At 35.2% G+C, this 14,928-nt stretch overlaps 1 protein-coding gene across 1 annotated transcript; it reads right to left on the reverse strand.

The window, feature by feature from the left end:
• Positions 1-1,349: 1,349 nt before the first annotated feature.
• On the reverse strand, positions 1,350-6,799 carry LOC127173240 (endothelin-3). The gene is made up of 4 exons (XM_051122993.1): positions 6,086-6,799; positions 5,047-5,281; positions 3,161-3,298; positions 1,350-1,477 (listed from the first exon to the last, which is right to left on the reverse strand). Exons 1-4 carry the CDS (start codon positions 6,153-6,155, stop codon positions 1,462-1,464), a joined length of 459 nt encoding a protein of 152 aa, XP_050978950.1. The 5' UTR covers positions 6,156-6,799; the 3' UTR covers positions 1,350-1,461.
• Positions 6,800-14,928: the final 8,129 nt, after the last annotated feature.

A 14,928-nucleotide genomic window follows, 5' to 3' on the forward strand; every position in this document is an offset into this window, starting at 1 on the left:
CCTGTCAGTGTGGCATCACACAGACAGAAGCCGCTCCCACAATAGTTGATTGACATGAGCGTTGTACCTCAGATCAGCTGTAACAGTACGACCTCCATTGTTTCGATGCCGGAGAAGGGATGTTAATTAGACAAGAATATCTTCGATTGAGCGATTGAGGTGTTCTGTTGCTGGATGTAATAATGAACACAGTGGTTGTCATTTACTCCCGACATCTGAGCCGCTGAAGATGCAGTGGATTATATTTGTTTGTGAAGGGAATGCTCCTCCTGATCTACATAAATGCGTCTATGAAAAGAACAATCCCTCAGAATGGGATGATTTTTGAAGAGCTCATTTTGACAAGGTAAAAAGGGTGTTGTTTTACACAACCATTGAGAATTTTTAACCAAAATATGTTATAGACTAAAGAATCATATCAACTTGTGGAAAATGGGCATCCGATGACCCCTTTAATGTATTTTAGGGTATTTTCCCTTGTTTCATCAAATAACTGCTAATGTTCTGAATAAATTAAGGATGGTTTATCTTGTAATTGTTTGAAATGGTAATCGTTTGAAATGGTTTTATTTCAATTTGGAGAATGTATGATAAAAATATTTGGTTAGTTGAATAAATAGATGCTCTTTTGCATATACTCTGTATCACAATCATTCACAAAGTGTGATGTGTATTACTGTGGCATTTAGAATGGACATCTTTTGGTTAGTCGTGAAATACATGATTTCTTTTATGCTTGAGGAAAGCCAGGAAATTTCCTATTGTCTGCTTTGTTAATTATTTATACTATTGAAAAAATTTAATACTCATGTGTCAAATTATGAAAGACTGTATTAAATATAAACATATGTTTTTTAGCCCCTTAGCATTCCTGTAAAATTGAACTCAAACGAAGTGTCTTGTGAGTGGTACATTTGAACGCTTACAGGTTAAAATAAGCCAATGTTGCTATGTAGAGTTTGCCGTACAGCACATTTTTAAAATGTATTATTTAAGCAGCATTTTAACAAAGTCCTTTAAACACAATACATGATGGTGGTGGATGTCTTAATAGTTTCAAATATAAGTCCTTCAGAAAATGCTTATTTAACTCCATTATGCATGTCTGTTTTAGAAATCAGATCCAGTCCCTGATTTAGACCCTCACAGACAACTCACCTGAATGTGACTCACGTGGTCACATTAAGAGTGGCAGTCAATGCATAGCTACTTCACAGATGTGTTAGCTTAGGTGCTGTTATGTAATGCTTTAACGTCGACAGTGTAAGTATTCCATTAAATATTGTTTTTTCTTCTCTCTGCTCTTTAATTCTCCCTCTCAGTAATGGAATTCTGACGGCCTTCCTTTTGGACAGACGTGAACCTTTTCTCTGAGGTGATTCTCCAAGTGTTGGGACAGAAGAATGAAGAAGCAGTCCAGCGGATGAGTGAATATTAGCTTTGCTGTGCTCCAATGGACGGTCATGTTGAACTGCCCCTAGTGAAGTAGAACAACAAAAACGAAAACAAGTTAAATTAACATTTTTAAATATACTGATAAAAACAGTTCCATTGTATGTGCCTACGTTTTTTTTTTTTTACCTATTGGTTGCAGTTAAAGGATTAGTTCACTTCCATAACAAAAAAATGGAAGAATGGAAAAATGGAGTAAATGATAATTTACTCACCCCATGTCATCCAAAATATTCATGTCTTCCTTTCTTCAGTTAAAATGAAATTAAGGTTTTTAAAGAAAAAATTCCAGGATTTTGTACCTTCTCACTTTTGTACCTTAGGGTGCCGCCCCAGCGACAGAACTGTACCTTTTTTTCTGACAGTGTGCGATACACCTGTTTTTTTTGTTTTTGTCATTTTGAGAAAATGTGGACTTTTTCACCCTACCCTACCTTTTCTAACCAAAGTACACAGACGAAACAATAACTATACGTGGCCTTTTCAATGTGATTACGTAGAGCAAGTGCAAAACCAGCATTTGTTGTTAAAAAGTATATAAATGTGTGTATATATATATATATATATATATATATATATATTGTCTCTTTTTTTTTTTTTTTTTTTTTTTTAGAAAATGACCAATTGTTTCACTAGGTAAGAATATATATATATATATGTATGTATATATATATATATATATATATATATATATATTGTCTCTCTCTATTTTTTTTTTTTTTTTAGAAAATGACCAGTTGTTTTACTAGGTAAGACCTTTATTCCTTGCTGGGATCGTGTAGAGCCTTTTGAAGCTGCACTGAAACTGCAACTCTGCACTGTTGGCTCCCATTGAAGTCTGCTATATGGCAAGAAAGACATGAACATCTTGGATGACATGGGGGTTAGTAAATTATCACAACATTTTTATTCTGGAAGTGAACTAATCCTTTAATGTTATTTCTAAAAACACATTTTGCTGTTTTACTACTACATGTCAATTTCCACACATCCAATTTATATCACATACTTTGTGTTTTACAGTCCAGACTCATTGAAAAAATGTGCCTGTGGTGAAACTTCTCTAAAATTCTATTACGTTTCTTCTTGCACATTTTGAAACACTTTCAAAGTGAAATGCCCAGTACATGGCACTAAATGTGCATTCAGTTTAACATAACATGAATTTGGCAAAGTTTTATTGCATTATTGGTTGTAGAAGTTCAGAAATAAAATGAGTGGTGCCAAAAAGGTAACAATCTGTCCTGTTTAAAAATAATGCCATGCCATTTCACAAGTCTTTGAGCTCTGTTTGATCGTGACTCATGTTTCATGGGACGCATAACTGAATGCTTTGCATTGCAAATGCAGTGCTGCACCAGGTGAACTACAGAGCAAGTTTAATATGGCAGAAAAACCAAACATATGGAGCTGATTACATGATGCAAATGCGAAAAAGTATTAGTTAATAAATCAAGCACTATGGTGAAAGTGTTTTGAGGTGCAAGAAACCACAGTAAGTCTTTATTAATCAATAACCTGCTCCTGTAATTATAATTTGTGTAAGAAGGCAATAAAAGTTATAGATAATCTACTGCCACTAGTGTTAATTTCAACTATAATCTGCAGTATATTTTATGTATGTGTATGTTTTGCAAAAATGTAGGTAGAGACACATTTTTCAATGGGCCTGTGCTGGTATTATTGTGGTCTGAAGGTTTGTTGTTACCTCTGACTGCAGAAAGTTTTACATTCTTGGTCGCTGTGTAAAGAACACATGCAGCGCTGACCTCCTACGCTGCCTTCGGCAGAACGCCGTACCCGCTGAGAGCCTCTATAATTTGACAGGCCGTATGGGACAGTACGCCTGCCAATACAGAAGGGTTAAGACATTTGAGTTACAGAAAACACTACTGCAGCACTGGCAAACAGTAAAAGAAAGGCTTTCAGTGCTTTGATTTATTTAAAGGACTTAAACCTGCAAGTCTTCTTTCTTTTTTTTTGAGGAAAGTTCAAATTCTTCCTCTAAATTAAACTGTATATCACGTCTTCATCCACCTTATGATGTTAGAAGCTGGAAGTTTTAACTCAGAAGGATTTAATGTGCTGAGAGTCTTTGTGCTGCGTTTCACCGCCCTGTTTAGTTTGATCTTTCTTGTGCACTCGCGGAGCAGGTTACATACACAATCTACCAAGAGGTCTGAAATGTGACACTGAGCCATGCATAATGTGGAAGTCAGAAAACTGTGAACGCCATCCCAAAGTATACATGTGCTCGGAATTCTAACCTCACTGCACAAACACCTATAAGCATGGATTTAAAAATGTAAAACATATTGATTGGAGAGAACTGCAGTCTTCTTGAGAGCTAAATTATCCAAAATATTTAACAAACAAGCACATGAGGGGCAGAGGACATGCAAAAATTTGAATTTCAATTATGCTTGAAACTGCAGAGCTTTCTGGAGAGTTCAGCATGTGCAGATTCATGGGCAACCAAGTTTAATTTATGTAGAAAATGCAACATATTTAACAGTAAGAATACTAAATACAATAAAACATATAACCTTTGTGTTTCATTAAAAATACATCTCAGCCCAAGAGAGTTGACACAAAGATGGATCATACATAACAGGCATAGCTTTAACATTGATTACTTAATTCACTTCAGCTCACCACAGGCCCCCTAATAGTTCATTAGACTTTGTTGTTTTCTAGTAACACCTCAGTAAATTACTCTTGTGTATACTGTATGGAAGCTAATGAAGCAGACTCTGAGGCTTAGTAAATGTGAACAGCTGTACTCATAGAGCCATAGGCCTCATCTGCTAAGAGTTACTCCTGCAAACATCCTGTCATGCAAGCATCTCTTTGATCTCAGTCCATTCTCTTTAGCTAGAATTATATGCTAGACATGTGCCTAGACAAGTGGCGGAAAATATTAATTACTCTCAGTGCAAAGAATTACTGTAGCTATGTTGACCTATATTTCAAGATTTCTGATTTATATACTGAAGCTGCAATTCTTACAAACATGACTTATGATAAATTCTTTTAATCAAAAGTTTTTATATTTCACAGATAATGTTTTTTTTTTTAAATGACAACTTTACTTGGTAACATATAGTTCTAATTTACTAAGAGCTTGTAGCAGAAGCTTAAACATTTCCCACAGCTACTCTTAATAAAGACAAGTTACTCTACCAGAGATAAGTTAATCATAATCACCAACAATAAATTGTTATTATGAAACTTTTGGATAAGCTTGATGCATGTGAGTTGTTTAAAATACACATGGAGTTTTCAGTTTTATCTGTGATAGGGAAGGAGGCAGGACATAAATAATTTAGTTTTGACAGAATGGAGAGCATTTGTTCATGTGTCTGTGTTGAGAGAGACTGCCAAATGCAATAGTTTACTTTTGCTTCTAAGGCAGCAATCACATACAGTTAAAATATAATGCAGCAACACATTTGTCTCTGTCTTTAATTTACAAGTCAGAGGAACAGTAAGTCCCACTAAAAATACCTCACTCTGCAAAGAAAAACATTTCATAGGTTTCAGCACCTGTTGGTTATTAATTAATGGGCAGTTCAGTCAGCCTCAGAAACTTACTCTGGTGTGTTGATCCAGATGATGTCCAGGTGACAGTAGTAAACACACTCCTTGTCTTTGTACGAGTAACACGTGCATCTCTTGGCTCTCCTGTGTGGTTTTAGAAGTTGGCAGAAATAACACGCTTCGGGTTTTAATTCAGCCTCACCAACCTGCTTAGGAGTGGCTCTTGATATTCTGGTTAAATCCTTCGCGGTATTTTTCACAAGCGTATCTTGACGAAATGAGGAAAATCCTGAATATGAATAAACTTTAATTAGAACAATGGCATTTCTATACATAAAATAATCTCATGTTGCAGTATGACTAAAAGGACACTATAAACGCTGATAAACGCCTTTCTATCTGACACATTTCTATTAATCATTTTACCTTGTTATCATAGACGTCCATTCGCAAAAATGTAACTCACATGGTAAGAATTTACTTTCAAGAATTTAAGTGTCAAAAATCCAATTTACCGTAATATGGGTGACATTAGGCTGCAGAATCAAAAGTATTAAATTCTGAGTCAAGCCTCAGGTTTACTCGGGGTGAGAAATATTGAAGCAGTGGGGTCACAACCCAATAATGAAGGTCTTGAACCCCCGAAGAAATTCGAAACAAAAGGTTTCAAACCTTTGGATGAAGATTTAGGCAGAGCGCGTATTTTCACCTGTAGCGTTAGCAAGAGGAGGTAAACCATAGCTACTATTCTTCACACTTTTAACTGCGATCAATTTTAAACAGTAAGTCACTTAAGCCTAATATTATACATCACTGTGCTAACTTTTGCATGTTGCACCCGGGAACTGATATTGCATTTACCATTACATCTCATTTACATGGCAAAATTGAAAAGATGTTTATTTCTTAAAATAAATAAATAAATACAAATAAATAAATAAATAAATGAAAAATAAAGGACTGACTCTTAAAATATAAAGTGTTATCTGCGTAAGCGTATATTCATGTTTTTAAAATTGTATGCAGAGTGATTTTGTCTATTAACTGAAACACACGTTTTCTACATGTGAAATGCAATGCAATCTGAACCCACCGTTGGCCACTGCGACTGTTAGTCCAATAAAAAGCAAAATTCCTAGATGTATTAATGACACCTTGGCCATTACAGTTATTCCAGATAGTCTCCGTGAACAAAGTCAGTTTAAAATCCAGGATTGACCAGAGGTTCTGAGTGATCCAGCTGCAGTGAAAAATAACATTTTGTTCGTTACTGGCTTATTCCCATATGAATACACCTCTCTGTTGTGGTTTCAGATTTGCGGGGTGACATAAAAGTGGAGTGCGACGGAACATCATCCTCAAGTTGCTGCATTCAGATGGTTTGAGTTGCGCTCAATATCTCTCTTTGGGGTTTTATAGTGAGCACCTATCAGCCTGCGAGGCACCACCCGCTGGAACACGGCACCGATGTGTTTTGTTCTCAGTTCTACAGCTGAATCAGCTATCATGTGTCATTAAAATACACACGCGCACGCACGTGGTGGGACATTATTTTAATGCCAATAGCGCTTTATCAAATGAGATCGGTTACTAATACGTGTTCCAATAAGTAACAAATCTGGTAAATGCAGAGGTCTGATATTAATTGAGAAAATCCTTCTTTCCTTCAACATTTTATTTTCATTACAATATTTTTCCCCACCTCAGGAGACATGAATTACATGCTCTATCTGCAGACCCATTAATCAAAGGACCACACTGGAGTCTCCTGTGCTTAAAATGCAGCTTTAGACAAGAGCTGTTAGTAAAAAAAAGAAACAATTGGACATGAGGGTGGTTCATGTCCAGTGGGAAGAAAATTGGTGTAATAAAAAAGTATGTCTGACAGTAAACTATCACCAGTGCTTGTTTTGCCTCAACATTGCTCTTTTAATGCTTTTGAATAACACACAGAATTCTGACTTTTAATGCTTCAGACATATAATTTCAGACGTATACAGAAAGTATTATTATTAATATTCGTTCTGTAAAGAATCCTTAGCAAATAAAATAACTGTTACAATGTATCAATGTATCGTTATCTAAATGTCATTTTTCATATCATTTTACAAAAAGAATTTTATAAATACTATCATTCAAGATCTTTGTTATCTGTTCAGTTTGTAAGCTTCTCTCATGGTAAACTATGATAAATGAGTTATGGCTATTAAAAAAAAAGTGTTTTGAAACCAAAAACTGCAATATCAGATTTATTTTATTTTATTTATTTTATCCCCAACATTCCTTCCAGTACTATAAACAGAATGGGGTCTGAACAAAGCAATTTGTTCAGACATCTTATCTTACTTTTAGTTTTTAGAGTTTGCCATCCATCCCTGACATATGGTAACAATCAAATTCTGACATCTGGCCTTCAGGTATTTACTTGTCAACAAGTTTCCAGATAACTTGAAATGTGTTCCCCACCCCGCCCCTTGCCTACTGTGTGTCTAAGAATATAATAGTAGCACTAATAGTGCTGTAATATAAGATAAATAAGATGCCATTCTAATCTTCTTTATCCTTTTAATGGCATGTGGCAATGTTTTACCCCATTTGAAAGACCTGAATAAATAAGTACTCCAAATATGTATAAATTAATAATAACACTGGAAATGTAGTTTAAATGCAGACCACAAAGAAAATATGAACAATGACATTTTCTGATTTTGAGAAATGTTATGGTGTAAAATAAACAAAGAATATTTAGAATTATGCTCTAGGTTACTAATGAACTGAAAGTTAAGTTTGAAAGTGTAAACTCATTCGTGCAGACAGTTTTCTTGCTTGCTCCACAAATCATGCTGGAGAACACGATCATCCGGTTTTATTCATGTCAGCTCATGTTTATTCTGCTGTCATTAAGCAAAATCAGAACATTCCAAATACTAAGACATCCTGACATTTTCACTTAACTTTTTCTTGAAATATATGTACTAATTGAATAATTTAAAACTGATGTCAATGTATTAAACTAGGTACTATTAAACCCTGGCTCTCAATTTATATTTCAATTAGTATGTTTTTTTCTTTCCCTCTGCTTCCCTGTATTTGAACAGAAAACATAAATAAAGTCAAATAAATATCATGGAAATAAAGAGCTGAAAGTAGAGGTACATCAGAAGTCACCTTGCATATCATGGGAATGCACAGCACAGGATTAAAATCCTCATTCCACATGGATCCCACAGGGAAATTAATCTTGAAAAAACAGTTACTTTGGGGCCCTGCTGCCTGCCGGTACGAGACATATGCAGAATAAAACCTTACACAAAAGACTTGTAGAGAGTTAAGAATGTATAAAGAGATCGTAAATATTAGGTCATTCAAGTGGTCTTGCTGTTTAGATTGTAGTTCAATATGGTTTTAACTGGGAATCTTTTTGCAAGGTTTTAATCACTGGCTGCTTGTGTGGCCAGTTCAGTTTCATTTGTTTACATTCCCACTGAATTTAACTTACATTACACCCATAATTGACCATAAAGTGATTAAATCCTGGTTTTGGGTGCTAGTGATAACATATCTTAATATTTGGGCTTTGCATCACTTAATAGATGATAACTAATACTGACGTCCTGATAACGATCTGCTGAGCGAGAAATAGGCAGAAATCACAGTGGGCATCTAAACCTAGCCATATATTTATTTCAAGCTCTTTGTGAAATTACCAGTCTATGTCAAACCTGAATGGATGCCCAGATCTTTTAGGTGACCCATCTAGAGGTAATATCTCATGCAAGTTTAGAGACGTTTTAGAGTTCTGAGACCTGTTGCAATAAACACCTTAAGAGACCCTTATTTATGATTGCAATATAATGTAAACTAGGGCAGTCAAATGCAAACAAATGACAATAATAAAATAATAAATAAATAAAAATGAAATAATCATATATGTGTGTCCATATGATTCTTGATCGCCAGTGAAAACTGAAATTATAGTCGACTAATGTTATACAATATTTTTTATGATGCTTTTGTTGTTGTTGTTGTTATCACTTAGAAGTTCAGCAATCCTTACTTCATCTTATATCTTCTATGGCAGAAAGATATACAGATTTTAGAAGGAATTTGTATGAATAAATAATGAAAACAAAAATAAAAACATTCCTTTTTTACCTAAGAAAGACTATATCAATAGTAGGTCACTCCAAAGGGGTAAGTCTAATATGGTAAGTAAGTAGTGAAGGGTTTATACTTTAACTTGGAATATGATTTGCACTCACATATTTAAGATTGCTGATGACACTAAAAAGGTTCAGCGTGACACACACATAAACCAACTTTATTTGAAATCTGCATGATAACACCACAACTTTATAATTCATGTTGCGACCAAGCTCTCTACAGCCTGCAGCACTGGTCATACCTCACATTAATCTAGTCTGAAACTCATCTGAAAATGCTGCTGGAGATGTTAGATTATGACTTCCTTATTTCTTGTCTGCCTTTTTAACCCTGCAACATCTGAGAGCAATTTTATCCTCTTAGCCATGATCCATAAGTTCCTCATGAAGCAAAGTGCAGAAATAGGATAAAAGAACTAACATTATTCAGGAGACCTTTTACATAATCAAACCTTGCCTACAATATATAAGTTTTTGTTAGAATGCAATTTATATACCTGCTTTATTTAAGACATTTTCAAATAGTTGTTAAATAAAAGTATAAATTAGGGTTTTACAATGTGCATGATGAACCAAATCAACTCCTGAAGTTCTCCATTGACTTCAGGAGGATCTTACCCAACAGGTGGTTTAATCATTTAGCTACTTTTTTAAAAGCTGAACAGGTGGGCAAGACAATGTATCACATGACTAGCTCATTACTTTGCTAATAACTCATTACAGCTTTAATAATGTATTACTTGCTAGCCCATCTCACTAACCTTTCTTCACAGCTGTCCATCTATATTTCTCCTAAAGCATTTAACCTTTTGACCATCTGAACTTCTGCATTTCTGTAACCTTTTATACTTTCAGTACAAATAAATTTTAGATTATTTAATGGGACTGTCTTTACCACGCCATTATAAGACTCACTGCAATTGCATGAATCAGTTACTGAACATTGCCAGTGAACTGAGCTGTTCCTGCTATATTTCAGTCAAAGTAATTTCCAATAATCCACACGTAATCCATATAACTCCAGCCCATCAATTAATGTCTTGTGAAGCTAAAAGGTGAATGTTTATATGAATAAAATTCATCAAGATGCTTTTAACTTAAACAGTTGTTAAACACGAGTCCTCTATGCATAATTGTCACGAATCTGGTCGGTGTCCCGCTGTCCGCTCACCACCAGATGTCGCACTCACCTTACCCACACACCCTGACTGTTGTACCACACCCCGGACTACATCTCCCGTCATGCATCACGCTGATTGCGTCAACACATGTGACCAATCAGCGGCACCATAAAAGCCCCAGTCTTTCCCCATGCAAGTCACGGATTGTTGTTAGTGTTTTTCCCATTGTTTAGCGTTCTCTTGTTTCTAGTTCCTTGTGTTTGATTCCCTCGCCTGGCTCCTCATTTTCGACTGTTCGCCGCCTGCCATCGGACTATCGCTCGTCATAAAGGACTATTCTCTCGTCTCGTCTCTGACACTCCTGGTTACTGTTGATTTGACCCTGCCTGTACGACCATGTATCTGTCTTGTCCCTATAATAAAGGCTCGCAAGTGGATCCGCTCGCCTCTCGTCCTTTACTCCCCGTTACAATAATATTGCCTTTTTCCAGTGAAAAAGATGTCTGGCCTGAATCAGGTGAGAAAAATGCACAGATCAAGCACCGTTTACAAGCCAAAACAGTCCAAATGATGTGAGAGGACAACAAGGGATGGACTGGATTTGTGTGGATTTGTTATAGATTAGTTCTATATTTGATCTAAGATAATTTCTCAAATGTGCTTCATTATGTGTGATTCAGAGGAACAAGAAGCATGTATTTGTCTTTCTTCCAGACGTGAAATCTATAAACCGAATATGATCTAGAAATTGTGCGCAGCCGAATGGTTTCAGATCTCCATCTTGTAATGCCCCCTAATTAATTTCATTAACAGATAAAAGACCAGTCGGTGTCCTTCAGCATGGTAAGTAACACAAACTGCTTAGATTTCAATACCTGAAGTACTCTGATTCTGCCACAGGGAAAAGTGGGCATGCCTACTTAAACTCCAATATAGCTGAGCACTTTTCCACTTCAAAGACCATTTTTATAAATCTGAACATTGGAGGGGAGTGTTCACACACCGTAAGATCAAATCTGTGCACAGTGTTGGGAAGGTTACTTTGGAAATGTAATAGGTTACAGATTACAAGATTACATTTAAAATGTAATAAGTAGTGTAACTTTTCAATTACTCTATTAAAGTAATGTAACTTATTACTTTTAATTACTTTTTGATTACTTTTCTAATTTTCTAATATTTTCAACTGTTAATCATTTTGAAACATTTAAACCAGGCAGAGTTAACCTTACAGTAGCATTCAACACTGATTACTGTCAGACTTTCAAAATCCTTTATCACTTGAATTAAGATTATAATAAGTAAGGGATAATATACATCTTTATTTTGCGATAACAACTGGCTGAATGTACATTATCTCACTTATTACACAGCTGCTTGATAGATTATTTAGATGTTTCGTGTCAAAATTATTAGACACAAAACACTGATCTGAGTTGAAATATTTGAACACAAAGCTTCCATGAAGAAATCAGTTGCTAGCAAACAGCAAGTTCAAACTAGACATTTTAAGGATATAGTGCAGTCATACCAGTTTTCTTACACAACATTTCACCACATAAATAATTAAGTAGTAGTACTAGTTTGTTAGTTATCTTATAATCTATTACAGTGTACAATAAATAAATAAATAAATAAAAAATGGTAGCAGCTGCTTTGTATGAAACAATAGAGCAAATCCAAGATACCAGGGTGACAGAATTAGGAAATTGTACACATAATATTGAATTAACCTTTAATATTTTATTAGCTAACCAAATGCAAAGCTTCCGCCAAGAACAATGATCAAGCATATAGCACTGACTTAAGTTGCCCTGAATGAGTCTGAGCTGTGTAATAATTTAAAGCACAGCCACCACAAATTCCAACTTTTTTACTTATATTTTTGGGCTTTTTATGCCTTTTATTGTGATAGGACAGTAGAGAGATGACAGGAAATAGCTGGGAGGAGAGAGGGGAGCAGCAAAGGACCTCGAGAGGGGAATCGAACTTGGGTCACGATGAGTGCAGTTGCGCTATATGTCATAACTAGATCATAACATAAATAACATCATAACAAGAAATAGTTTAATAGCTATGATACAGGGTTTTAAATCAAATGTTTGCTTAGTTATGACAGAAAAACTAGCATCTAACAATGCCTTGGAAAAAACAATCTTAAAAAATAAAGTTTATGCATAAACCCAAATAGGAAATAAAACAGTTATCGAATAAGCACGTGTCCTATTCTGTGTCCTAAACTCCTGAAACATTGGTGTCTCATTTTAGAGCAATCAATGCAATTTAAAAGAAGTCAATTCAATCTGTAAGTGGGGGTGGGTGGGTGAAAAAAATCTGATGTAATCCCCTTTGTAATCACTGGCATTTTTCAAAACTAACTGTAATTTAATTACACATTTTTTTATCAGTAACTGTAACTAATTACAATTACATTTATTTTGTAATTAAATTACGTAATTTCGTTACATGTAACTAGTTACTCCCCAACACTGTCTGTGCATATGCATGTTTTATAAATGAGGCTCAAGCTCTCTGCAGCCTCCACATGCCATTCTCTCAGTGAGAGTAATTTTGTTTGTGTTTTTTTATTTACAGCTACTTTAGGTTAGGGTTTAGGTAAGTTCTCACCTAAACCAGCCTCCTTCTTAATAATCCTCATAATTTTCCCCCTCCAAAGCCAATTAGGCAAAAACTCTGCCACACAACAAGTACTAGCCTTAACCTTAGTGCAGTGTAATTACATCCTTAATGATAGCATTACTATTTGTTGCAATATGGTCCATCCATGATTTTTTCGAACTCTAAAATGAGTACGAAAAGAATTTCAAAAAAGGCAGATGAATATGAAAGCACACAACATTTAAAAGAAGCAGTAATAAACTAAAAAAGAGGTCTAAAAAGTACATCTGAATTAGAAGCTCTGAGGAAATTGTGGTATGATGATTATAAGCCTATTAATAAGTAAGTGTAGGTTAATTAGTTCCACAGACACATAGCTTGGACTCTTTGCTTCCCAGTTCTCTCTACTTCTGTATGTAAGACTGTGGTTTTGGACCGGCTGGTGATTAACTCTCCAGTGTGGTTCAGATTTCATTCTTCTACAAGCTTTGTTTTTTCTGTTTTCTCTTAGGAATGTGGTCACATTTCCCTGGATGTTTCCTGCACTGCCACACAGGGAACTGTGCGGCGAGAATTTTGGTTTGGCAGTTTTATGGAAGTTATTTTAACTTCTTAGTGATAGCCTGACTGTAATAATTCACAATCTCAGGTTATCTTTCACCACAGGATTAGGAAATAAACAAAAACACATGTACTTGAAGTGACAGTGGAAATAAAAGAAGACAGAAAAAAAAAAATGGATACATGAAACATTTTTCACATTTTCAAACTCACATTGCTGTTACAAGCTGCTTTATAAAAAAAAAATTATGACAGGTTGTATTAGTTTGTGGTTGCTATAGTATATTAAGCACCCTATGTTATTATAATAATGCATTCTCTCCAAAAAACACTTATAGATTTAAATTCTAAAATGAGAGTCAATTTTGGATTAAAACAGAAATCAATTTATAAACAATATAAACAATAACAATCACAGTCTGCAGAACACTTCCACATAAAGGCCACTGCTGAAAAAAAAAAAAAAAAAAATCTTTCCAAGTGTTACATAAATGCTCAGATGAGAGAATGTGAGAACCCACACTAAAGGCAGGTATGTCTAAGACTGTCTGAATATGTAGAATGAAACTCACAGTCTTTACAGGAAACAGTTATGAAAGAGGCTCTGGAGTGAAATGGAGGATTATGATCACAGGAACTGGTAGATGTAAACAGGTAAGTCCTTTATTGCAAGGATACAGAAAAGCCAATAAGGTAAGTATGCAGGGAATTTGAGTCTGTAGCCTAACAGTGACCAGACAATCAGTACATAGACAACAATATTCCGATTTTAACACGATTAAGACAATACCATGAGAACATAAGAATCTACCACATAAACACAGATGTTTGATAACCTTAATCTGGCTAAAGTCATACTCTAAGTAAACACAAATTAAAATATAGCTGCAAGCAGGAATTGCAGCGCCAAGCACAAAAGAGGCAGAATGAGGAGCTAAGCATGGCAAGGAGCAACAGACCGACCACAACAATGAGTAATTAAAGCCATTTTAAGCTGATATCAGTTGAAATGCCTGAAAAATCATGAATACAACCAATAATAATATAATTTAATGGCTTATCACTTTTGACCAATAGGTTGCTGTTTTCAAATTGATGTGGCGTGTTCTGTGTGAGGTGACAATGGCACATACAAAGTTTGGTGTCATTATGTCAAAGCTTTACAGAGATACAGCCTCAGAATCATTTTGGTATCATGCCTCAAATGTGTAGTGGCACTGTACGAAAACGGTTTTGTCTATCGACATGAAATCCATAACTTTGTGTAAGCACAGTCTGAAGATGATTTGAGTCCAATTTGGTGAAAATCGGACCAACGGTCCAGGAGGAGTTAGAAAAAGTAGGTTTTCAACATTAATCAAAATGGCGGACAGGAAGTTCAGCCAACTATGGTATAATTGGTATGTATGTTGTCGGCATGACCCAAGGAATGTTTTATTTCATTAAAATATGCTAATGGAATCAGAAGTTAT

This window comes from Labeo rohita, chromosome 11 (assembly GCF_022985175.1).
Source record: "Labeo rohita strain BAU-BD-2019 chromosome 11, IGBB_LRoh.1.0, whole genome shotgun sequence".
NCBI lineage: Eukaryota > Metazoa > Chordata > Actinopteri > Cypriniformes > Cyprinidae > Labeo > Labeo rohita.